The sequence below is a fragment of the Silene latifolia genome, chromosome 10 (genome assembly GCF_048544455.1).
Source record: "Silene latifolia isolate original U9 population chromosome 10, ASM4854445v1, whole genome shotgun sequence".
NCBI lineage: Eukaryota > Viridiplantae > Streptophyta > Magnoliopsida > Caryophyllales > Caryophyllaceae > Silene > Silene latifolia.
The window spans coordinates 6914386-6939554 of NC_133535.1; the positions used below are offsets into that span (position 1 = coordinate 6914386).

Consider the following 25169-nt stretch of genomic DNA (forward strand, 5'->3'; position numbering starts at 1 on the left):
CCTGAATATTCTGTTTTTGTCTCATCTATCTATTTTATTCGTTTAAGTTTAATACGAACATTTCTGTCTTAAACAAAAATTTTCCATTTATGTCCATGGTGTCCAAATTGTAGTAAAGTTTGGAGCCAAAATAGAAAAATAAAAAGAAAATTGGAGCCAAAAGTAAATACGGAGTAAAACTAAATGAAATTTTGAGTCAAATAAAAACTATAAATGAAATTTGGAGCCAAAACAAAATCAAAAACATAAACTTTTGGAGCCAAAATTTGGGAGTTGAAAAAAAAGGCCAAAATTAGTAAACGGTGAAAAACTCGCCAACTTTCCCAATTTTGTGATCTTGTAAAGGGTAGAAAGGTAATTTACCTTTAAACACCATATATTTTTGTTCTACTTATATAATCGCGCAAAAAACAAACGTAAAAAATTTAATAAAATGACGGAAACACCCTTTGATTTTAAAGAAAAACCGTCTCACTATAAGACCGTCTTATTCTATAATACGTAATTAATTATCCTATCACTGTATTTACGACTTTACACCTTTTAGCGTTGATAAATACACCAAGTTGAACTCATTTTTCCTCTTTCCCAACCTTTTTATCTCTTATTTCTATGGATTTTAGGTTTGTTTGCTAACAAAGGCCATCTGGGTATCCCTCCTTTTGGTATGATTTCTCTATTCTTCATTTGGGTTTGTTTAATTTTCAGTTAATTTTGCTATTTTCATTAAAAACTTTGATTCTTTTTGGGTTTTTAGTAGTAATTTTTTAGAAATTGAGATCTATGATGTTTGATTTTAGTACCCTTTGATTGTTTATTTGTGTGATTATTGAAATTTGATTGTTTTGAAGTTGTGGGTTGACCTTGATTAGGATTAAAAAAATGCTTATTTTTGTTGTTTTTATTATTGAGTTTAGTTGAGTGTTTTAATGGAAGATTGCTGGTTTTGGTGTTCCTCTTTCCGTCTCAATCATTTGTTTACGGTTTTATATTCTTTGGGAGACGTATTTTAATCAAAGGTAAAAAAATGATTGGTACGAATGGTGGACATTTTAAGTGAAACTCTTTGTTATACCTTGCTCCTCTAAATTTGGTTAATATGTTATTCCATTAATTCCATTAATGAAGGATTCGGATCGTAAAATGATTGATTTAAGTTTGTTTAGAATATGGAGTTTATGAGTTTGTGATGTTAAACCTATTTGTATGATTTGTAGAAACATGTTGCATGTTCAATATTAGGTGTTTTTATTTGAATATTGATTTAATTAGTTTGATACCTCTAAACCTGGCAAAAGAGAACTGAAGCGGATAAACTGATCTGAAATGTCTTAGGAAATACGCAATAACATCTTTTAGGATAAATTCAGAGTACAAGAGGCTTACTGGTACCAGTGGCCGATACTGGTCATGCTCTTTGTGTTTGGGGTTCTGGATTATAAATATACACATTCAATTCCTTCATACTCCCTCCGTCCCGGTCATTTGTTGTCCTTTTCCATTTCTGGGTCTCCCAGTCATTTGTTGTCCTTTCTATTTTAAGAATGAATTGATGAGCAATTTGATCATTCACACTCAATATGTTCCACTTGTCATTTAGTAATTAGCTCTCTCATCTTTCCTTGGTCTTTGGGCCAAAGCAAAAGGACAACAATTGACCGGGACAGAGTGAGTAATATAAGTGCATGAAACCATGGATGCGGTTTGATTGGGTGTTGGATTTGAAAAGGTGAATGTGAAGATAATGGTGTGTTAACTTTGCGTATCTTTCCAGGAGTCTTGCTGTTCTCATAGTTTATGAATAACTCCCGTCTTTCCGAAATTCACCATTTCATGAGCAAAAAAGCTGTAGAGGTGTTGCGTTATGCATATGTTGTTTTTACTCTATACATGTCTTATTGGTGGATTTCGCATTTTGAGTTGTGCGTTCACCCATGGACGGTTCTAAAAGATGATTCATGTCAGCCGACCCCAAATCATTTTGGGATTAAGGCTCTGATGTTATTGTTGTTGTACATGTCGCATTGGTGGATGGTGGTACTGTCGTTTCAAAAAATTCTTATGTACTCCTTATACTTAAAAACTAATCCACCAAATGTAATATTATAATAACTTAGGTGTAAGGAGTACGATACTCCCGGAGGACACAAGAATTTTTCCCGTCGTTTCCCTGTACAATTTACCATATATTCATTTTTGTCTTGTTAGAAATCTTGTATTTAATCTTCTAAATGTAAATGTGTTTTCCCTACTGCTCGGGTATTTGAAATCTTGTATTTAATCTTGATCAAGTTGTTAGAAATCTTGATCGGGTAAATGGTTGAAACTATTTGAATTATTACGGCATTTCCTTTCCCTAGATCTGTATTTAATCTTCTAAATGTAAACGTGTTTTCAGGTGTGGCCATCAACTTGTAATTATGAATAACTTGAAGATGAATGGAAAGGAGGGGTCTTCTACCTTTCGGCATGAATTATTGCGCGACTCTTTATTGAACGATCAGTCTTTCAGGGCATTCGATTCTCAGCAACACAATTGGGAAGATCCTGCTCTACTTGATTACAGTATGAGAATAGACCCTTTATTCTCTAAATTCACTCAACCTTCTGAAAACCCGTCTTTTATTACCGGCAATCCAAATAACCAAACCAAAAATACGAACCAAGATGAGGCCCAAAATGGTGACGGTAGAGCTCAAGACTGGGATCCTAGAGCTATGCTCAGCAATCTCTCTTTCTTGGAACAAAAAGTTCACCAGTTGCAAGAGCTAGTTGGTCTGATTGTCGTAGGTCGTGATCAAAACCTCGGTAATCAAGATGAACTTCTTATACAACAACAGCAGCTCATAACAGCCGATCTTACGTCGATTATAGTTCAACTTATATCTGCAGCTGGCAGTCTTTTGCCATCAGTAAAGAATAGCCTCTCTACTTCTAATGTCCCGGCTTTGCAACTTGATCGGGTTATTTTCCCTACTGCTCCAAGTCGAAGCCCTGTCACTGGTATGATGTCTCAAAGTCGTGGAAGCCAAGATGTTAAACCATTGGAACAGTCAACCCAGGTTGAGTTAACTGTCAATTCCGCTATGGAAGAAGATCATGAACACGATGAGGATGGGAAAGAAGAAGAGCATCTTCCTCCTGGTTCATACGAAATATTACAACTCGAGAAGGAAGAAATCCTTGCTCCTCATACCCACTTTTGCACTATATGCGGGAAAGGGTTCAAAAGAGATGCGAATCTAAGGATGCATATGAGAGGTCACGGGGACGAGTACAAAACCCCGGCTGCTTTGGCAAAACCTAACAAAGAGTCCGACTCAGAACAGGTAATCCTAAAGCGCTATTCATGCCCATTTCTGGGTTGTAAGAGAAACAAGGATCACAAAAAGTTTCAACCTTTGAAAACCATTTTATGTGTAAAAAACCATTTCAAGAGAACCCATTGTGACAAAAGCCACATTTGTAGTAGATGTCACACGAAAAAATTCTCGGTAATTGCCGATCTAAAGACGCATGAGAAACACTGTGGACGGGACAAATGGTTGTGTTCTTGTGGCACAACTTTCTCTCGAAAGGACAAACTTTTCGGGCACATTGCTCTTTTCCAAGGCCATACTCCTGCCATTCCTATGGAGGACCCCAAAGGAGGTTTAGGGCATTCACATCCTGCTGAAGAAAACAGCGAAACACATCCCGCTGAAGAAAACAGTGAAACACATCCTGCAGAAGAAAACAGTGAAGCAGCAAATGCAGATGTTGATATTGGATTTGAATATGATAATGGTATTCAAAACATGATGGCCATGAACGGAAATTCTGAAGATCCTTTCTTTTCGCTGTTAAGCTTTGGGGGTAGTCTTTCTGGGCTTCAGGATTTTCCATTACCCAATTTCGATGATGATTCATCGTGTTCATTCTCGTTCCTAGCTGCCCAGGAGAGAAATGGAATGCAGTCTGGCACTAATGATCTGGAATAGTTTTGGTGGCCTTGTTTCTTAGGTTGTAATCACTCCGTCTGGTTTTTCGTTGCAAAGAATATTATGCCCTGTGATTTTTAGCCAAAATTAATCTATATATGATAATTGCACATTAGAAAAGTTTGTGTTCATGTCATTTATATTTAGAGCCTCATTAACTCGACTCTGATTCGGCTCACTGCTACTGTGGCACTGCTACCAGAGCTGAATTTCTGAAGAGAGTCGGTCTTAGTTGAGGAGATATTCAAACTTCCACAATCCACGGGGTCTGCTCTCGAGTATCCTAAAAAAAAAGGAACCTCCCTGAGCGACTTTCATTTTCCGTAAAATGTAGATTTTTCTATACACGAATGAGCTCAGACCGTCTAGGTGCTTCAGTTGCTACTTATCGCTCTACTGCTAATTTGGTAATAGTTAAAATGATATTTCTGAACGAATTTTGAGCATTTTTTATTCAAGGGAAAATTTCGAGAAAATACATTTGCTCATGGAAATTCAAGAGAGGATAATTTGTTATAATTATCAGAAGTTTAATAGAGAATCACAGTGGAAATGCATCATAAGTTCATAACAGAGGAACAAGTTTCAGTCTTAGATTTGGAATTCTGCAAATGACAAAGCTGTCAACTTGATTAACATTGATCAGATTAAGAACAGTATTAGCTTCATGATTAACATCATGTATCGTCTAGTCGTAGACATTTACAAGGCATAGTGTCCTAGTGAATTGCAGTCACTCGATCATGATACCGAGAATTGTGCAGCAGTATTAGCTTCAAACCCTTGACATTCTCCCTGGACTTTGGGGTCATCTTCAGAGAGCTTGGATAAAATTTCTGCTTCAAAACAAAGTCATCTGCACAAGACCAGGTTTGACCTCTTGGGCAGCTGTCAGTCCACATGAATCTCTCCGAAAATGGGTTCACCAAACTTTCCCTGAATTCATCCCCGGTCTCACAGATCATACCCTACAAAACAACACAAACATCGTATCAAAACCAATATCGTGTCCAACAAAGTTTAAAGCCATATATATGGCAGATCAGGTTGTATGGAATAAAGGTTACCTCTGCCATTGCTTTAATCTTCATAGTGACATCGTTACTGAGAAGGACGAGTTGTCCATCAAGATTGTTCTTCCTGAAGCCGAGGGCATAGTCAAGTAAATCATCTTCCACGGTGGGTGAGAAAAGTTCCCTTTGAGATTCAAAGCCCGAGAGTGCATAGAACTGAGAATGATGAGGCGATGCAGGAGGGGTTGGTGCAACAGGCCGGCCTTCCTCTGTTGAGTTCTGAACATGGATCCACCACCCTGTTCTCAACATACATTCTTGTATCCATTCCAGTGCTGACTGTACCTCTGTATTTCTTCTGAAGAAGCTCACTTGTCGATTCAAACTTGCCAACTCAGTTATCACTGCGCCAATCAGTTAAACAAGGAGGATCAGTCACCGAGTCTTGTACACACATGAAACTAACCCAAACCGTATCTTATCTTCATTAAATTATAGGGTTAGCCTCCACATGTGCGATAGGCTAATTTTTTTTGTTGGTGTCGGTTAAAAAAGCAGTTATCTGAGATTCAGTCAGAAGATTTACCGATTCTAGGGATGATAAGTCGAGTTCCTTTGAGACCTTCAAGAAGCTGTAGGGCCTTTCGTGACTCCTTGTTCAGTAGAGTAGTCGTATCTACTATCATGTTCCACTGTCGGAGTTCCGCTTTAATGCATTTTCCCTGCAAGTTGGTCTACACATATACTAATTAAAAACTGCAAAAAGTGGGAATTTGTGAATATAAGGTAGGAGTAGATATATTTGATGGATTCATCACTTTTGCTAACCTTGCACGCGACAGCATTTACGCAACTTCCAGTTTTTGTTTCAGCCTCAGCAATGTGACATTCAGAAATACTCTTCTGGGGTGAATTAGCAAGCAGTGATTGGAAAGGCATCCGTCTTCCTTTTCTCTCTTTCAGCTTAAGTGATTCTACTCGGTTTGCAGAAGCACGGCTTGCTGTTTTCTGCTTTTGTCGACTTCTTGGTGAGTAATTTTCTTTATTTGACAAGGGAGATACGAAATTCTCATGGTGGTTGTTAGGACTGCAATTCATCTTCAAAAGCGGTGATTTGCCAGGGCTTGAATTACTGATTTCCTTCAACACAGCAAGTTTTCTCATCGATTTGTGTGTGGTTGGGTTGAAATTTTCCTTGTCTGGAGTGAACACTTCTTCCTCGTTATTTTTCATTTTCTTTTCTTCCGTTCTGCTGGTTAGAACAAGAGGAACACTGTCTAATTTCCCCCTTCTTGACCAAATACTATCAACCGGATTCTGATCAGACGCCATAAGAGGACTCCCGAATCTCCCTTTGACAGAACTGAGGGACTTTGGGCTCTGATATCCATCTCCACAAGATTCATTTTCCGATGCTGACAACGATTCTGCATCAGACAAAGAAAACCCAATAGATTCTAGTTTTCCTCTCCCTGACCAAAAGCTACGAGCAGACTTCTGACTCTTCAGAGAGTTAAGAGATGAATTCAAATAACCATTTGCCATAGACTTATTTTCAGCCTCGGAAAAGGGTTCAATGTCAGACAATGCAGAGCAAACCGATTCTAGTTTTCCTCTCCCTGACCATAAGCTACGAGCAGATTTCTGACTCTTCACAGAATTAAGAGATGAACTCAAATAACCATTAGTCATAGACTTATTTTCAGCCTCGGATAAGGGTTCAATGTCAGACAATGCTGAACAAACCGATTCTACCCCCATCTTTCCTGACCAGAAACTCCACAGTTGGGTATCTTTGTTTTCCTTGGTTGATGAGTTTAAGTCTGAGCAGTTGGTTACTAGAGATTCCCTTTTAGATAATACTTCAGTGTTATCATTTTCCATGACAGGCTGATCACATTCCGTGTTTAGGAGACCTCCTGCAGTCCAAAAACTCCATGCACTATCTTGGAAATCTTCTCCTTCAGCTGTCATGTTATCCACGTTATCCTGTGTCGGGACTTCCACGTAGTCCGGCATTATAGGTGCTGATGGAGCTGCTTTCTGAACCGAGCATTGAGAATTCTCGTCTAAAAACGAAGCATCAAGACTGCAAAGTCCTGTTTCATCATTCTTCAAGTTTTCTAATGTAGTGAATTTCATGTCTGGCATTAGAGGTGTTAATGGGGTGGCTTTCTGAGATATAAGTTGAGAACTCTCGTCCAAATTTGAAGTACCCAATTCCTCGAGAGCTGGATGGTCCTCGTCAGATGGCTGTGGATGATCTTCTGTAGGACACGGAAGATAGTTCGCTTCCAGTCCAATCCATTCCCAGTTCTCTCCCATAAAAAGAGGCACCAACCCTTCCAAAATAGAGTCCATGGATTCGACATCTTCATCTTTTAGATCCTCGTTATGAACTAGAGGTACTGGAAGCATTTCATTCTGCTCAAGTTCTCGAGTAATGTCACCCAACCCTTCCAATGTAGGAGCCAATGATTCAACACCTCCACTTTCAAAATTCTCAGGACGAATATCTTTTTGATCAATATCTATAGAAATTTCGTCCAAACATAGAGACTCTAAGCTTTCAAAATCAGAATCTGCTAGTTCAAAAGCCTCATTTTTCACTGAAACAAGTTTCTGAGGTTGCAATGGAGGCGATCGTGGAAGTACATTCTCCGCGACCATTTGATGATCAACACCACAGAAATCCAGAGCCTCTAAACCCTTTATAATATCATCAGAAATGTCGTTTTCCTCATCTTTTAATCCTTCTGAGATCTCATTCTGTCAAAGTAATACAATCAAAACAGATTTTAGACCTAAATAATTGAAGTAACTGAAATATCAGAATATCGAAACACATGTGTCAGAGCCAATTCAAATCCTTGTGCATTTACTCAGTTAGTTGTAGTTAATGGGTTGATCTCATATGTAAGACCGACTCAAATAAGTTTGGTAGTTGGCAACTCTAATCGATACCTCCACTCCACTGCCTGTCATCCCTACCACAGTACCACAGCAAGAACAAATTGAAAAATTAGGAAAGGAGCAAGAACTGAGAAGCTCACCTTGATAATCTCGTCCTCGTCTTCCTGTTGCTCGACAAAATCCAATGGTGAAACAAACGATTGGGAGACGTCATAAGCTTGGCTCAAAGGAATCCAGTGAAGCTTGTAAACCCTACTTGACCCTCCAATCCTCAAACTATCACCTTCTTCTACCTTTGTTCTAATGTCTGGTTCAATCCTTTTATCCGACACCCATGTCCCATGCACTAAACCACCACCATTACGAATCGAGAATCAGATACTCATAATGATTAACCAAAAGAATGACAAATAGAAAATCAAATAGAAGTCACAAACATCCAAATTCCGTCATCTACTCCCTCAGTCTCGATCATTTGTTTACTACCATGGATTAAAATACCCCTACTAGAGAATAAAAAATGTAAACAAATGATCGGAACGGAGGGAACATATAACCTAATAACAATGATAAAGTCCTCAAATTGTTCCATCCAGCCAACAAAAACACAGAATTCCAAAGATTAATATAACATTGAAGGATAAAAATGTCAAGAACCCTAGAATTGGAACCTAAGAAGTGCAACAAAGAATCAAAAGATTATCCCAACAAAACCCTGAAATCCAAAGATTAAAATGATAGAAAAAACTTATATGAGACGGTCTTACGCGATTCAAAGAACAAATCTTTAAGCAAGAAACAACAACAAAGAAACCCACATAAATTCATACCATATAAAATATGATAAACCCAATAAAATCAACACACAAAAACTAAAAAGAACATAACTTTGACCAAAATTACGCAAAAAGATAGCATTAAATTGATAAAGAAGCTATACCAGATGATAAATCAGTGAGAAAAAGGGATTTAGAAGCAGGTAACGAGTGAATGCGGAGATGAAACCGGCTGATGCTCGGATGTTCTAATCGAATATCGCAATCCGGGTGTCGACCTACTAACAATGTCTCTTCAAAATCTTGATTATTATTACTATTATTATCGAGAATCGGAGGGGAGTTAATGAGGAAGATGTTCTTGAGGATTGCATTGTTTTTCCAAACTGTGAAAACTGGGATTTCTCTCTCTTTTTGGAGGTCAGACATTGTTGATTGTTGAAGTGTTTGAATGAATTGTGATGATAATTTGAAAATGGGGGGATTTAAATGGGGGAAAAGGGGAAATTTTTAGGGTTTATGGTGATGGAAATTAATTAATTTGGGGGTTTTAGAGAAGGTGATTTAATGGAATAATGATGGTAGAGTTTATTGTTACGAAGGCGGTTTTTTAGCTTTTTGAATCTTGAAAAGTTGGAGGGTTAGTTGTAGTTTGCAAATTGCAACGGCTACTTTTTTTCAAGTATTTGCAAATAAGAGTATTATGAGAACAAATTTGTCTGGATATACCGGATCTACCAGATTATCGTACCCCTAATCAATAACAAACTTTTATTCATATTTTACTTAGATTTTGCTTTATTATTTATGGAGAGTGTGGATAACCCTGATATTTATTGGGTAGAGTGTACAATGACGTGGTACAGCCAACCCTCTTAAAAACAACCCGACCCGATTGACCCGACCCTAAAAGACTGACCTGTTAACCGAATTTCATCACCCAAATGTGACCCGAAAACCCAAAATGACATGACCTGACCCGAACATGACCCGAGTTTTCTTGACCCGTAACTGACTCGACCCGAGAATGACCCGATTCAAAACCACCAAACCCGAAAATGACCCGACAAAATATAATTCTAATTGAACCGAAAAGACTTGAAATGATTGACCCGAAAATGGCCCGACCCGAAACAACCCGACCCGTTTAACCCGAAACAGACCCGAAACCCGAAATGACCCGTCCTAACCCGAAATCAATGAGAAACCCGAACTGACCCGACGCGAACCCGGCCCATCAACCCGTTATTTCTCGAATGAGAAAATGATTACAAAATGTTTGTTTATTACTTTATTAGATTCTTAACAACAATAGGTTTAATGAATTATAAATTTGGATTTTTAATTGGGGTATTCCTTAACTATTGGCTTTTTGAATGTGTACCCTCGCGTTTTTCAATTTATCAGTTGTACCATTAAACTCTACTATTTACCACTAAGCGTGCCCTTAACATTAATTCCGTCAAATTTAGCCGCTAATGGCTAATGTGGCATTGATGACTTGGATGTTATTTGTTGACTGCTTTTCCTTCCATTTTACAGTGAATTTTTACTTCAATTTTGGTTAATTTGCTTCCCTCCTTTTTCTTATCTTACTCCTCTTTATACGTTACTCCCCTCCCTATTTAATCCTCCTCCTCCTCCTCCTCCTCCTCCTTCTTTTTTTTACTCCATATTTAATCCTCAATCTTGTTCATGTCGATCTTCTTATTTGACTTGCTGGAGAAACACCTTTATTGCGAGTCTTCAATTTAAAATGCAAGCTTTTACTCGGTGTGAAAGAAACACTATTTGAATTTTCTAGATCTACAAACAATTCAAGGAAAGCAAAAAACTTATTAATGAATAGAAAGAGGGGAAAAAACTTATAGCTGCAATGAAGGACGATTAACAGTGGAAAAAACATACTTATAAGCTATAGCTGCAATGAAGGACGATTAACAAATGCTTTAAGTTTGATGAAGTAGTAGAGGAAGGTGATGAGGAAAAGAGTGAGATTTAATTAGATTTAATTAAGTCATGTAATTGAAGGGGGAAAAGGAGAGGAAGATAAGGGGTTTTAAAAGAGAGGTATAATGATATAAGCATAGTCAACAAATGAACATCCAAGTTATCAATGCCACATAAGCAATTAACGTCTAGATTTGACGGAATAAATGTTAAGGGCATGCTTAGTGGCAAGCAATAGAGTTTAAGGGTACAGTTGAAAAATTGAAAAATGCAAGAGTACACTTTAAAAAGGTCAATAGTTGAGTGGTACCCCATAGAAAAACCCAAAAAAATAATATGAAAAATCTATATGTAAAATAACATGTGGTTGATAATGACTTAATGTCCTGTCAAAATCATGTCGTGCCTAATAAAAAAAGTCTGGCTCGGCCCTGACCTGTTGATCCCCAATGCCGGGTCTAATTTTTGGATGACACAATGACCAGATGACTCATAGAGCTTGGGTCATGCTACCCAGTTGGGCCGAGTTAATTTGAGTACGGATCCTAGGTCCGGATTAACTCTTGGCCTAATCGGATGGTTGTAATTTTTTTTAATGGTCCGGATTAACTTTTGGCCCGATCGGATGGTTGTAAATTTATTTGAGAAAAAAAGGTAAATGAGTGAGAATGGTGTTGGGAAATGTGTCCTCAACAATAGTGCGATCATATGATTTAAATATCATTATTAAATCTCATTTTAAGAATACATGTGGGATGTAATATTTTTACAGTCAACTGGTCCACACATATCGGTAATGATTGGCTGACTAGAGTTTGACATTACTGTCGTGCGACGGTGGTGATCAGTTGATCCCCTTAGGTCATACCTATAGGGAAATACTCTTAATTGATTATTTAATTAATCATATACCGATACGAGTTAATTAAATTGCTTAAAATTGACGGATGATTTTGTGAGTATAATTTACGTATCTTATTGTAAATATGATTAAATAAGACACGGTCTAAGTAATCGAATTATTTTATTACTTGAATGAAATTATTGTTTACAGAAACAATTGAAACGGAATGAATAAATTATTATAAATACAGAATGTTGTAGTTTATAATTTGGAAACATTTTTGGTCCGAGTAATTACGAATTACTAGTCGATTTTGTAAATGACATATTTTATGAATATGTTGATTTTTTATATGATAAAAATACATTGCATTGTAACATGTCATGTAACATGTTACATGTGACAAATTTGACAAATGACAAAATAAAATGGATTCTCCATTTTATGTCTAAAAACCGAAAATGGTAAGGGAGTGTAAGAGATGTATTGTGTTTTTATCTTGAGTGGAAAACACAATTATCATCTCTAATAAGTAGCCTTGCACACCTACCTTTTAGAGAAGAGCAAAAATGAAATGCATTGGGCATTCTACCCAAGGTAATTTCGGCCACTCCACATGAAAAGAGAAGTGAGCTTTTCTCTTTCATCATTCATTCAATCTTCCCATCTAATTTTCTAGTGTAAGAAAATTCATCAAATGCTCTCTACAATCTTATGAGATTTCTAGAGAAATAAATCACAAAATTCCTCTTCTCTCAACCGAAATATGTGAGAGTACAAAAACATTTTGTGTCATATTTTTAAGTAAGACTAATTTTAATACTAGATCATATTATTTTAGTCTGTAAGATGTATTCCTTGGGTATATGCTTTTGGGAGGGATTCTACTCTTGAATCCTTGTTCTTCCATTTGGAGAGCTCAAGAACAAGTGAGTAGGAGGACTCACTTGTGCCCATAAGAACCGAAATTACAATGTAAGGGTGATTTCTTCTCTAATTTGTTTTTTAATGTTTGCATGCATAATATCAACCTTTAATTTTATGACAAATTAAATATGAACATATATGAATATGTTAGTAATAGATCTACATTTCTTTCAAATGGAATATATAATAATAACGTAATTGCTAAATCCAACATGCCATTTTACTCAATCAACACATTATGCGTGTTTTTCCCATCACTACCCTTTATTAAAAAAAGGGATAATGATACGCCTGAAATTTGCATTTTTTCCCCCAAATACCCCTACTTTTGTCAAAAAAAACGTTTAACTGGCTATATCTTTTGGTTACGATATCAAAAAGCTGCGATTTTTTTCTTAAGTTGATCGTCTTTATGAGATATTCAATTTGGAAAAAAAAAACGCGTTTTTATAATATCTCAGACTGTTGTTACGACTAGTCAAAGTTTATTCGTTTAAGAAATATTGACCGACTATAACGTTTGATCACCCATCCAAAAAATGAATTTTTTTTCCCAAAATGATTGTTTTTCCGAGATCTACAATTTAGAAAAAAAATTGCGGGCTTTGGAGAAAAATAGGGGTATTTGGGAAAAAAGTGCAAATCTCAGGGGTACCATGGAAATTATGCCTTAAAAAAAAAATTCCCAATCACAACCCCGACATGGTGACACCCCTTCACACAGTGCCCAATCACCTTTCACCAGAACCGGCGTCCTTCCCTCGCCATCAAATCCATCCCAGACCCGCCGTTGATCCAACACTTTCGTTGCGGTTGAAGACGGATCGAATGATGATTGCGGCTGAGTCAAGGCGACGAACATGGTGGGGAGAAGGTGGTCGGTGCGGAGATAGGGGCAGGGAGAGGTGATCAGCGTGGGGATGGGGCGTTGAGAGGTGGTCGGCGATGGCAGAGGTCTGGGAGGGGTTGTTGGTTGTTGGGTTGTGGAGGCTTACGTGATGTTTTTTCTTTGTTTTTGATTTTCTCCCTTTGTGAGAGTGAGATTGGAGGAGAAATGAGCGGGGTAAATTCAGTATAAGACGAAAAAATGTGTAGGGTTGAGTAAAATTGTATGCGGGATTTAGCATGTTTTACAATCCTTGTGAGGGAAAATTGACCAAAAAATAATGGAGAAGATCATTTTCCAGTTAATTTGGCCTAATAGTTAGGTCATAAATTTGATTTTTCTTAAGATTGTAAATTGTACATTTATGATTAAATACAAACTGCCCAAGCTCATATTAGTAAATAATTTCATAAGTTTTATTATTTTTTTATTTTTAAAATTTTTTCTATAAAAAAAAAAGATGTTAATAATATTCTAGTAAGCACTATTAGACCATGCATATTGGGTTGTCAAGTTGCCAACTAGGCTACCATGTTGACCCATGTATGCGTTATTAACTCTGTTCGGGGTACTTGACAAATTCTTTGTGGAAGTGACTATTAAACATTGCTTTCATGAAACTAACAAAGTTGTTGATTGTATGACTTCTATTGGACATTCATGTCCAACTCTTTCGAGGTGGTTTGATAGCCGATAACTTCAACTTACCTAACTCATCCGAAAGGATGAGATAAGTGGGTCCTATCCTAGAGGATCAACCTAGTTTTCTTACTTTACCAAAAAAAAAAAATATGTCGACCCATGTATAACTATTATTTTTTCTAAACATGTCCGACTCAAAACGAATGCGTACTAGGGTTGTGCTTAGAACGGCCTGGCTCAATGCCCTGAGGCCCAAGACCAAGTGACACCCTTAGGCCTTAGTCGTAGCTCAAACTGACTACAATGTTTTCTTTTTGTTTGAATAAAATCACTATTAAATAAAAATAAGTAAATTGTCGGGTTGTTCAAACTTTAACTTAAGATAGACCTGCTTTAAAAGAAGCGTTTATCAGTGTTATAAAGAGAGGAACCGCCGAGCCGGTAAAGACTCAATTCAACTTCTTTTCATATAGAGTAGTTTTAAACTTTTTACATGATGCTTGAGTTGGACCCTTTTCCGGCTATCCATCGAAAGATTGTAGAGAAGAGGGTGTTTACCTTTTTTGAAGGTTTTTATACTTGTAGAAATAATTTTTGTTTTTCCTTGTTGAGTTGGCCATGTAATTTGGGTCCAATTTTAAGTTTCAACCTATATCATACCAAACAAAATAGATTATAATGTGATTTAGGCTATGTTTGGTAAAATTAACTGAAAAGGTAGCTGAAAACTGAAAAGTTAACTAAAACCTAAAAAGGTAACTGATAAGGTAGCTGATTATATAAAAAAATAATTGGCAAACTAACTGAAAAGGTAACTGATTTTGATGAAATGACGTAAAAGGATATGATAATTAATTAATAGTATAGATTTAAAGGGTAATAACGGAAAATCAAACCAAATCAGGTTCCTGAAATCTCAAATGCTACTCTAGGTAGCACTTCATTTCAGGTAGCTTATTTGGTTAAATAAGCTACTTGCGAAACGCTTACAAAAAAACAAGATACTTGAAATTTTGGTCAAATAAGCTACTTTGGCCAAATAGGTACCTGAAATGCCTTGCCAAACGGAGTCTTATTACCATAAACATTTTCATCATACTCCATGTTAGAGTATAAAATCGATCTTAAACCTCCAACCATCGGTTTAAACTTTTTGTTGAAATGGTTTCATAATATGGTATCATAGACTCATAGTCATATGACTAAAAGGTCACAAGTACTTATAGTACTTTGTACTCCTATTATATGAGTCTTACACATAATACTCCATAACATAGAATATCTCAACAATCCCGAGGTAGAAGAATCAGCTAGAAACAATTCTAATAAGGAAGAGATTTGGTGGGAAAAACCTACAAACGGTGTCCTAAAGCTAAATTTTGACGGATCGAGAATAGAAGGTAATAAAGCTGCTTTAGGATATTCTATAAGAGATCACAATGGTAAAGTCGTTCTGTTGGGAGCAAAAATGTGCGGATCCAATAGTATCCTTGTTGCGGAAGCACTTGCTTTAAAAGAAGGTATTTTAGCAGCTAAATACTTAGGAATCTCAAAGTTAATTGTGGAGGGTGATAACTTATGTGTTATTAACTCGATTCGAGGTACTTGGCAAATTCCGTGGGAAATTTCTAGTATTATCAAGGATGTGAAATTAGACCTTCATTTTTTCGATGAAGTGATAATTAAACATTGTTTTTTAAATGAAGCTCAACAAGGTTGCTGACTTCATGGCTTCTGTCATGTCCAACTCTTTCGAGGTGGTTTGATAGCCGGTGGCTTCAACTTACCTCCCTCATTCGAAAGGATGAGATAGGTTGGTCCTACCCTGGAGGATCAATCTAGTTTTCTTACCTAATCAAAAAAAAAAAAAAAAAAAAAAAAAAAAAAAAAAAGAATATCTCACATTAACTACAAATTCAACCAACAAGATTAAACCCAAATAAAAAAAAAGATAGTAATTAATTAAGTCTATTATGTGTTGGAGCTTGGAGGAGGAAGCACTGTAAGAACAAGGATCCCGTCGATAAAGGCCACGACAGCTCCTAATAAGAATGCAGGAAGGTTGCCACCTCCAAATAGTTGATCCCATGGTCCGCTGATTAATGGCACAAATATCTGTTTAACGAGAAATTGTTAGCTTTATTAATATTATAATTTCGTAAATTATAAAATAAGCCTGTTTTACAATATGAGACGATACGTTTTAACACTATAAGAGTATAACTTACTTGAGGTATCACAATTGCCAAGTTCAACACTCCTTGTGAAATGCCTGTCCAAAAATCATTCATAATCAATCAGTACTAATTGCGACGGAATAAACCACAGTAAAAATAAGCCACGGTAAGAAAAAAAAAAAGGAAATTACCATGTCCAGAACCGGACTCGGACGAGAAGATTGATGCTAGAGCAAATGGAATGCTAAAGGTAACCTGCATTTTGCAGAAATAAGAAACATACTACTCCCTCCGTCCCGGTCATTTGTTGTCCTTTGGTTTTGGTACAAAGACTAAGGAAAGATGAGAGGGTCAATAGCTAAATGACAAGTGGAATAAATTGAGTGTGAATGATCAAATTACTCATCAAGTTCATTCTTAAAATAGAAAGGACAACAAATGACTGAGACACCTAAAAATGGAAAAGGACAACAAATGACCGGGACAGAGGGAGTATAAGGTAATGTTTGGAAACACGGAATTGATTTCATTTTCACGATTAAAAATGTAGAAATTCAAATGTTTGAATCCAATTTCAAAATTGCGTTTGAGAAACCCATGGAATTGGAATTGGGCTTGGGTGAGACGGATATGGGTCGAGGTCATCGGATGTTTTATATTTAAAAAAAAAAATATATTCACGGAAAATATTTGTGATCGGAAAAAAATATCATAAATAAAAATATTACAATGAAATTTGCATCACAAAAATAAAACGTGCGAAGTGATGGAATTGAAATGACTACTATATGGTAGGTATTTGAGAATCCCAATTTTTAACTAGCTTGGAATTGATAAGGAATTGAGTCAATTCCAATTTCAAATTCTATGTATTTCCAAACACTTCAAATGTATCAATTACGGAATTCAATTCCAATTTAAGGTTCCCAAACATACCATAAGGTCATTTTTGAAAGATATCGTCAAAATTCGTAGGGGCACATGTTAGAAAATCGATTGAAAAATAAAATTTAACATGTACCACTTAAGACACATCTTGATTAGAAAATCAAGTGAAAAATAAAAGATTAGCGAGTTAGTTGGACTAACCGCTAGAGGAATGCCCATAGCAGCAAAAATAGCTAAGACACCAGCCTTTGCACCATGATCTGGTGGAGCATATGGCGGGGCGGTCTTCCTAGCTTTTTCGGCCACCTTGGTAACAAGTGCGGTCAATGCTAAAGCGGCCGCAAGCACGAAGTTAACTACCCCCCATAACTTCCTAGCACCACCTAGCCATTTTGATAATGGATCAATAGCAAGAGACATTAAGCCCAATACACCAGAATTCAACATAAGGCCTAACGAACCGACCCGGAGACCGTTGTCGTAAATCTTACCCATTGAGGTATCTTTCGAGGTCGGGTCACCCCCATAAATCTCCTTTCCAACCCAATCTGTATCGAACAATAAAAATGGGAACCAAGCAATCCAATTTAAGGCAGTCACTAGGAAGAGTAGCCACATGGGCCGACCCAAATTTCGAAATGTCAACTTGACTTGTAGGACAAATGGGTCTTCATGATCCGTGTTTTTAGTAAAATGGGGTTCCGGCACGACGTTGAGGGCGATGCCAACTAGTACAATTAAGATGATAATGTTTATTAAAAGGCATATTTTAAGGTTGGCACAGTATGTGTCACATTCTTTGGTTAAGGTGAAGGGTAGAAGTTTGTATAGTTTGTTGTATGACCCGACTGTGTAACCTAGGATGTTTCCTACTGCCATAAAAAATGAGAAGAATGCATTCGCAATTCGCATTTTCCTATGGTTGTGCCTTGATAGATCTGCCAATAATGCCCTCGCTGGACCCTGTAGTGATAAAACACAAATAAATCATGTAACATTTATAAGTCTAATTCCAATCTTGTCCACTTATTACTCGTATATTACGGAAAACAAGAATCAAGCATAAAGGAAAAAAGGCACATAATGTCAAAACAAATAAATAACAAAAAGACAACCTTTTTTTTTTTTTTTTTTTACGGTTACTCTCTCACTTAAAATGAATTCCATATATTTAATTCAAATATGTCTCATATATATATATATATATATATATATATATATATATATATATATATATATATAGAGAGAGAGAGAGAGAGAGAGAGAGAGAGAAAGAGAGAGAGAGAGAGATAGAGATTTATATATATATATATATTAAAAAAAATGTATGAAATTCATGTGAATAGGTAAAGATGGGGAAAATTATAAACAATTCCCGACACTTAAACTTATCTTTTTTTTTTTTTATAAGGAAAAGAAATTAGGTTAATCGAAATCAACCTATAACATTCTCACGCATGAGAGCGATAAAAGAAAGGCAAAGACTTTCAGATTATCACAGTAAAATCAAGAAAAATCAAGGACAAAAAGAACACTCTCAAAAAAAAGTGTAAATCTTTAAAACCCCAAAAAATAAATAAAATTAATCCGAAAATGACTGAAAAAGAGAACAACCATAAACAAAACAAAGAGCTCTCACAGCACCAAGCATGTTAAATCCATGCTTTAATAAGACATAAATGCAAGTATAACCAATAGTTATGTAGAAAACAATGCATTATGATAATAAAATTCACAAAGATCAAAATGCGAGTTTTAAGTTTTTAGGATTGCATTCTCTTCTTTCTCTCTCTCTACAATCATCCCTAAAAAATCTTCAAAAAAAACTCAAAACTCTCTTTTCTATTGTCCCACCGCCACTGCCACCCTTCCATCCTCTACCTCATATCTCACAGCTTTTCGCCGGAGATGATGCTCTCAGGCTTTGATTGCGCTCATCTCCGGCGAACCACCATTATTTTTTCCGGTTAATTCATTATACCAATTTTCCTTTGTCGATGGGATCGTCTTCTTTTCTATATACAAGATTTCAAGCTTCATGTCGTTCTCCTCACTTTGATGTCCTGATTGTGGTCGATTGTTGTCTATGGTCATCGTCTTTTCCGTCTCATTTCTTTCTGTCTGGTATGTCCGGTTTGTCTTGAGTCGTCAATCTCCAAGATGGGTGGTTTGTGTTGGTGGTCGTTTTATAGTTGGGTTTGCATGCAACTGACCCTTTGATTTTCCCGTCCCTCTGTTACCTTGTCCTGTCGCAGTCGGTCTGAATTCCAACCCAGTGGTGATCCCCCATTTTCCCCACCACTGGTTTGGTTTCCTTGTTCTTGGTTTGTCTGTATGTGTCGATGAGTATAGCTCATCTGGTTGCGCGATGTTTTTCTAGGTGGTATTTTGGATCTGATTTGGTGATCCCCCCCATTTCCCCCATCAATCGGTCCTTTTTACTTTATCACTTTTGTCTGTATGTGTCGTCTTTAAGCCTGGTTGGGTTTCATGTGTGGCGGGAGGTGTCATTTGGTGAAACGGGTGTCTTTTTCGGTCTTGCATCCCCTTGCGTGAGTCTTTTTCCTTTATCTATTACCTTTTTTCTTGGTCTTGATTGACTTTTGTGGGTTGTTTGTTTGTTTAGGTTCGGTTCGGGCTTTGACAGTTGGTCCTTTTCGGTTCAGTTGGTTGTTGGGTGCGTCTTTTGCAGCTGTTGTTTTCTTGTTATAGTTTTTTGGAAGGTGGTTCTCATCCCTTCTCTCTTCTTGGATTTAAATTGGTCTTTTGTGTTAATCAGTATGAATATGGTGGGTCTGTTTGTGTCGATATGGGATAGTTCGTGGTTTGGGTGTGTCCGTTGCAGTGGTCTCCTCCAATTTTAATGTCGTTGTTTAGCTTTATTTTCGTCATGTTTTTACAAATAATCTTCCTTTATGGGAGACTCTCTAATAGGCTTAGCAATTGGTCTCTCTTGTGACGGGTTACCATTTGTGACGGATATTTTGTGAGATAAAATGGTAACAAAATGAGTTAGTGGAGAAAGGGGACCACATAAATAGTGTTGCAGAGAGAGAAAAAGTGGGTACATTGTGAGGTAAAATGGTATCCGTCTTCAGCTTGTGACGGATATGTCATGTCTTCAATGAGAATTTGTGTAGGCTTAGTTATGTTCTATGGACTAATGGCCTTTATATGGTGTCTTTGGTTGTAATTGGTGTATGGTTGGCCGGAGGGACCTTTTTGGTCTTTTTTATCACTTTACTTGCTTCCTTGGGTTGTTGGTCTTTGGACTGTTTGAGTCGATCACCACGGTGTAGGGGATCCTTCTCCACTGAAGACAAGCTGCTTCAACTTGTTCTTCCTCTTTTCTTTCTACGCTCTTGTGGCGTAAGTGCACCTGGCTCGTCTCGTTGGCCTATGAAAGTTGACAGTATTGCTGATGATTTGGCTGAAGTTATTCGTAGCCTTTCTACCTCATCTTACCAGCTTTGCACCGGTCATCTCTTTTGTCATGAGACGGTGTTAGTTTTATTAGATTTATCGTTTGATTTTTTTTCTCTTAGCCACTGTTGAATGTAATATTATAAGAATGGTTGATGCTATAGTTACGTCTATGGCCTAAGCGATCTTTTTCACTCTGACAAAAAAATGATAATAAAATTCAAAGAAAATTCTGAGGAACTTCTTAACTTCTTGATTTTAGCCTCTATTCTTAAGATGAGTGACTAATTATATAGCTCTCTTAGGTTAAAATGGAGAGAAAATAAAGTCGTATCTTACATTAGGTGGAAATCAAGAAGTTGGACTGAAAAATATATTTGAAAAATGAGATACAAGAAGAGTTCTAAGGAAAGAGATTAAGAAATGGGGGAAGAAAATCAAGAAGCTAATTAAGATTTAAGACCCATTTCTTATTTCTAGGGTTTTATAATTTTAGAAGATTTTCTCTCTCTAAAAATTAGAGAGATAAAATCCCCAAAAAAATTTAGGGATAATTCACGTGGTGCCCCTGAGGTTGGGCTTAATTCACGTGGTACCCCTGCGTTTAAGAATGTGCACATGGTGCCCCTGAACTTTCAGTTTAGTGCACAATTTGCCCTTTGCCATTAACGTCAAATATTAAACTAAGCAGGTTTGGGGGGAAAGTTAGTTAAATCCCAACAACCTTTTGAATTTCCAACTAACTAAAATCTACAACTAACTATAAGTAACTAATTTGACTTTCACCAAATACCCCTGAAGTTTGAGAATTGTGCACCAAATACCCCCGAGGTTTGAGAATTGTGCAAGAAATACCCTTGTTACCAGAAACACCTGTAACAATTAGAAAAGTAGCCGTTGGACTGGAGTTATTGCATACAAAGTGAGTTGATGTTAAAATTGAGAGTGCAAATCATTGAGTGACTCTTAAAATACTACTACAAACATATTCCTACTATAATAATGAAATCATCTAATTTAAGATCTAATTCAAAATGAGTGCAAATAAATTGTAAAAATTGCCCTAAATGCAAGAAGAGATTCAATATAAGGTCATCAGGACCTTGGGAGCAAACCCCTCAAGATTATAGAAGAGTTGAAGAAGAAATTGAAGGAACAAACAACTAGCATTTGTGACTTAAAAAGATATTATAAATTTATCTAAAATGTTTCAATTTAGTTGGAAACAATCACAATAATGTATATGTTTTTAGTCTATATTATAATGAAGTAAGTGTACTAGCATTGTGATATCAAAAATGGAGATTTATGAAATCTAAAACAACCTTCATGCATTATATAACATCATGGCATCCAACCATCCTCAGTACCATCTTCATCCCCTTCACTCTCTTCATCAGTGGCAGAGTAATCTTCATCAAATTCCTCAATCTCTTCATATGTTCATCCTCATCCAAGCCCAAATTAACTGGCTCACCCTTTTCTTACCCCTCCCTATCCTTATCTTAGTTGCCTCAACATTAGTTTTAGCAACTCTTGACCTATAACGTGGAGTATAAATCTCTTTTCTCTTAGTAATTCTAGGAATTCTTTGCATTATTATAGTAGGGATATCTTTGTTATCTATTTGCACCCCTTTTGAATTAGATTTTGAGTTAGATGATTGCATTATTATAGTAGGACTATGTTTGTGGTAGTGTTTTAAGAGTCACTCAATGATTTGGGCTCTCAATTATAACATCAATTCTCTTTATATGCAATAACTTCAAATCCAACTACTACTTTTCTAGCTAGCCACATGATCTTATAAGTCTTTCTGGTAACAGGGGTATTTCTTGCACAATTCTCAAACCTCGGGGGTATTTGGTGCACAATTCTCAAACTTCAGGGGTATTTGGTGAAAGTCAAATTAGTTACTTATAGTTAGTTGTAGATTTTAGTTAGTTGGAAATTCAAAAGGTTGTTGGGATTTAACTAACTTTCCCCCAAACTCTCATTTTTAATATTTAACACCGTTAATGGCAAAGGGCAAATTGTGCACTAAACTGAAAGTTCAGGGGCACCATGTGCACATTCTTAAACGCAGGGGTACCACGTGAATTAAGCCAAACCTCAGGGGCACCACGTGAATTATCCCAAAAATTTAAATTATCTTTTCTATGTTTATTTAATTTGATCATATTAATATTCCCATCAACAATAATCGATTCGAATTGTAATAATGTATGAATTTTGTTAATTATGTATTTTTGATTATTTAGATAATTGAATTTTAATTATAATAATATATTAGTTTTCTTAGTTATGTTTTTGTTGCTTTATTAAGTTAATAATTCAGTTTCTTTATTTTATTAATTTATTTCATTTGTATTTGCCAAATTTGTAAATTATTTTTTATTTGTCACTCTATAATTTATCGTAACATAAGTAAGGGTTAATTAGTCCAATAATGTTAATCATATAAATTTATGACTAGACTTGATTAATGAGATAAAAATTTGGTCATTTTTAGTTACTTTATTTTATTAACCTAAGAGATCTGTCTTATATATTCTCCCTAAACAACTTAATTGCTAAAGAGACGTGGATTAAAAGGTTGTTATGTTTTCCCTTAATTTGTGTTAGCCAATCATAACCATTTAAAAAACTTGGCTTTTATAGATAGAGGATAATGCATACAAACATTTTAATTGTGCAAGACAGTTTTACATAAATCTATCATAAAACGGAATCTTGTAGTAACCACTTTTACTCACTAAATAAGACTGTGTTTATATCCACTTTAAAGCACCCACAATAGAGAGGATGTACCCTCCTCTTAGCACTCTCTCTACTTCCTCTACGTTTAGAGGAAGTATAGCGTTGGCCCTTGTGCCAACTATCTAATAATATTTTTCCATGTGGATTATTTCCCTTTATTTTTTTCTTTTGTAAAAAGTTAAAATGTACATAAATTGGTAGAGTATGGATAAGAGGATCCTCTCTATTGTGGACAAAAATATAGTGAGGAGGATAAACATAGTGGAAATGGAGGTGGGTCATAGAGAAGGTGATATGTCAAAAAATAAGAGGGTGAAAGAACAAATAAGAGGATCATACCATCCTCTCTATTGCTCATGCTCTTACATACAAGACTAGCTCGCAAATAAAGAAACATAAAAAGTTACCATGACCATATAACCGGCAATGTCAAGGATCCGAAACCCGGTAACAAAAAAAGCAACAGCCATCTGCTTAGTTTTTAGGTTAAAGTTATCACCCATCTTATACCCAATATCGGCCGCAAAACCAATAAGCAACACCGCGAGGCAAATCAATGTGGTACCTGTAACGATAAATGGTTTCCGACGGCCAAACCTCGACACCAACCGATCACTCATAAACCCGACAATGAGCTGGACCACCATTCCATACATTGGCCCACATAACCATATAATTGAGGACCATTGGTGTGGAATCCCTAAAAGCCGGACATATGGTGTTAGCAAAGATAATTGTAAGGCCCAACCAAATTGCATTCCTGCTGCAATTGAGCTCACTAAAAATAGTTTCCATAATGGGCTTTCTGGCCCATTGGTTTCCTCATATTGAACTTGATTTTCACCCATGAATTTTGAAGAAATTAACTAAATTATACAAAACACTATACTTAATTTCTTTCCTTGTCTCTTTTGCACAAGAAATAAGTAAATAATTTTGGATTACACAAAACACTATACTCCGCATGCAGTTGTATTTGCACTATACAAAAGTTTTTAAAAAAGAAAAGAGGGAATTCGATAGCATGAATAAGGAAAGAGAGAAATAAGTTAATAGACGGGAGTAATTTTGAAGAAATTAATTATGAGATTTTTTTTGTTGATGCAGATATGTTGCAGGTGAAATGAAAACTTTTGTCTTGTTTATAAGTTATGAATGTTATGAATGAATTATCAATTATGTGCATGTATTTATTTAAATCATGGTGTATAGTAGTATGAGTATTTGTGGAAATGTTGAGGACGGGCTTACGGGTTGGGCCTGTTGTTGAATATTATACTGTCATCTTAATCAATAAATTGCATTTTACAACAAACCAACAAAAGGGTTCATTTTCATTTTATGTTATTCTAAAATTTTCCCAAAATACGACCATTAGAAAACAAAAATAAGTAAGAAAATATCAAGAATTGTAAACCTAAGAAAAGTCTATCGAGGCAACTTATACTATAAGTCAAGCAGTCCACTATCTAATCATCGCATTGCCTATTTGCCTTGACTAAACTAAAATGCACTATTATTTGCACCATATTACAATCATCTGGTAATACTAATAATCAACTTTCCAAGTTAATTTCATCATAAAACTCAAATTCTTGTAGGTTATGGAGTAAATGGACCAATGGTTGAGAGTTATAAGAGATGTAAATAAACTAATTACCGGTATGTCTCTTGAAAGACAGTCTATCAATAAATTTATTGAAAGATCAATTACAAACTAATGGAAAAAGCATACAAAAAATAATACTATAAAAAGGTTACATATTCTACAAAATGGGTACTAATATAAATGGTTATAATATATGATAAAATATATAGGTACAATAGTTAAGAAAACATTTACTAAAAAACAGATATTTTGAGTCACAAGCAATAATAAAAGGATACAAAAATTATATAAAAAATTACGATAAAACGGATTCTCAATAACTTAGTAAGAGATCCCTCAAAAAACTTTGTGTACTACTTATCCGCACAATTTGTCATTAGG

At 36.0% G+C, this 25169-nt stretch overlaps 3 protein-coding genes across 6 annotated transcripts; 1 reads left to right on the forward strand and 2 right to left on the reverse strand.

The window, feature by feature from the left end:
* The first annotated feature begins 427 nt into the window (after nt 1-427).
* On the forward strand, nt 428-4100 carry LOC141604899 (protein SENSITIVE TO PROTON RHIZOTOXICITY 1). Of its 2 annotated transcripts, XM_074423458.1 has the most exons (4): nt 668-1419; nt 1674-2037; nt 2152-2233; nt 2293-4100. In XM_074423458.1, exon 4 carries the CDS (start codon nt 2421-2423, stop codon nt 3978-3980), a length of 1560 nt encoding a protein of 519 aa, XP_074279559.1. In that variant the 5' UTR covers nt 668-1419; nt 1674-2037; nt 2152-2233; nt 2293-2420; the 3' UTR covers nt 3981-4100. The 2 variants fall into 2 exon arrangements, with proteins under 2 accessions (XP_074279558.1, XP_074279559.1); XM_074423457.1 differs by lacking the exons at nt 668-1419; nt 1674-2037; nt 2152-2233 and adding an exon at nt 428-665 and having other exon boundaries at nt 2399-4100.
* A 483-nt stretch (nt 4101-4583) lies between these two features.
* Nucleotides 4584-9324, reverse strand: LOC141604898 (FHA domain-containing protein PS1). Of its 2 annotated transcripts, none has more exons than XM_074423455.1 (6): nt 8847-9324; nt 8047-8252; nt 5822-7762; nt 5580-5727; nt 5048-5397; nt 4584-4948 (listed from the first exon to the last, which is right to left on the reverse strand). In XM_074423455.1, exons 1-6 carry the CDS (start codon nt 9109-9111, stop codon nt 4700-4702), a joined length of 3159 nt encoding a protein of 1052 aa, XP_074279556.1. In that variant the 5' UTR covers nt 9112-9324; the 3' UTR covers nt 4584-4699. The 2 variants fall into 2 exon arrangements, with proteins under 2 accessions (XP_074279556.1, XP_074279557.1); XM_074423456.1 differs by having other exon boundaries at nt 5580-5715; nt 8847-9275.
* A 6504-nt stretch (nt 9325-15828) lies between these two features.
* On the reverse strand, nt 15829-24507 carry LOC141607052 (sucrose transport protein SUC1-like). 2 transcript variants are annotated; one of them, XM_074426424.1, is made up of 6 exons: nt 23587-24507; nt 17488-17959; nt 17198-17379; nt 16300-16363; nt 16160-16203; nt 15829-16046 (listed from the first exon to the last, which is right to left on the reverse strand). In XM_074426424.1, the coding sequence occupies exons 1-6, from the start codon at nt 24025-24027 to the stop codon at nt 15903-15905; spliced, it is 1347 nt and encodes a 448-aa protein (XP_074282525.1). In that variant the 5' UTR covers nt 24028-24507; the 3' UTR covers nt 15829-15902. The 2 variants fall into 2 exon arrangements, with proteins under 2 accessions (XP_074282525.1, XP_074282524.1); XM_074426423.1 differs by having other exon boundaries at nt 17198-17959; nt 23587-24505.
* Nucleotides 24508-25169: the final 662 nt, after the last annotated feature.

Excerpts from the sequence above, each read along its gene's own strand:
- LOC141604899 (XM_074423457.1), top strand. The coding sequence starts at position 2,421 with ATGAATAACTTGAAGATGAATGGAAAGGAGGGGTCTTCTACCTTTCGG.
- LOC141607052 (XM_074426423.1), bottom strand. The coding sequence starts at position 24,027 with ATGGGTGAAAATCAAGTTCAATATGAGGAAACCAATGGGCCAGAAAGC. Across the intron at positions 17,960-23,586 it reads TTGCCGGTTATATGGTCATG|GGTCCAGCGAGGGCATTATT; the intron begins GTAACTTTTTAT and ends TTATCACTACAG. Across the intron at positions 16,204-16,299 it reads CGAGTCCGGTTCTGGACATG|GCATTTCACAAGGAGTGTTG; the intron begins GTAATTTCCTTT and ends ATTTTTGGACAG.
- LOC141604898 (XM_074423455.1), bottom strand. The coding sequence starts at position 9,111 with ATGTCTGACCTCCAAAAAGAGAGAGAAATCCCAGTTTTCACAGTTTGG. Across the intron at positions 8,253-8,846 it reads TCTCACTGATTTATCATCTG|TGCATGGGACATGGGTGTCG; the intron begins GTATAGCTTCTT and ends GTGGTGGTTTAG. Across the intron at positions 5,728-5,821 it reads TAAATGCTGTCGCGTGCAAG|ACCAACTTGCAGGGAAAATG; the intron begins GTTAGCAAAAGT and ends GTATATGTGTAG.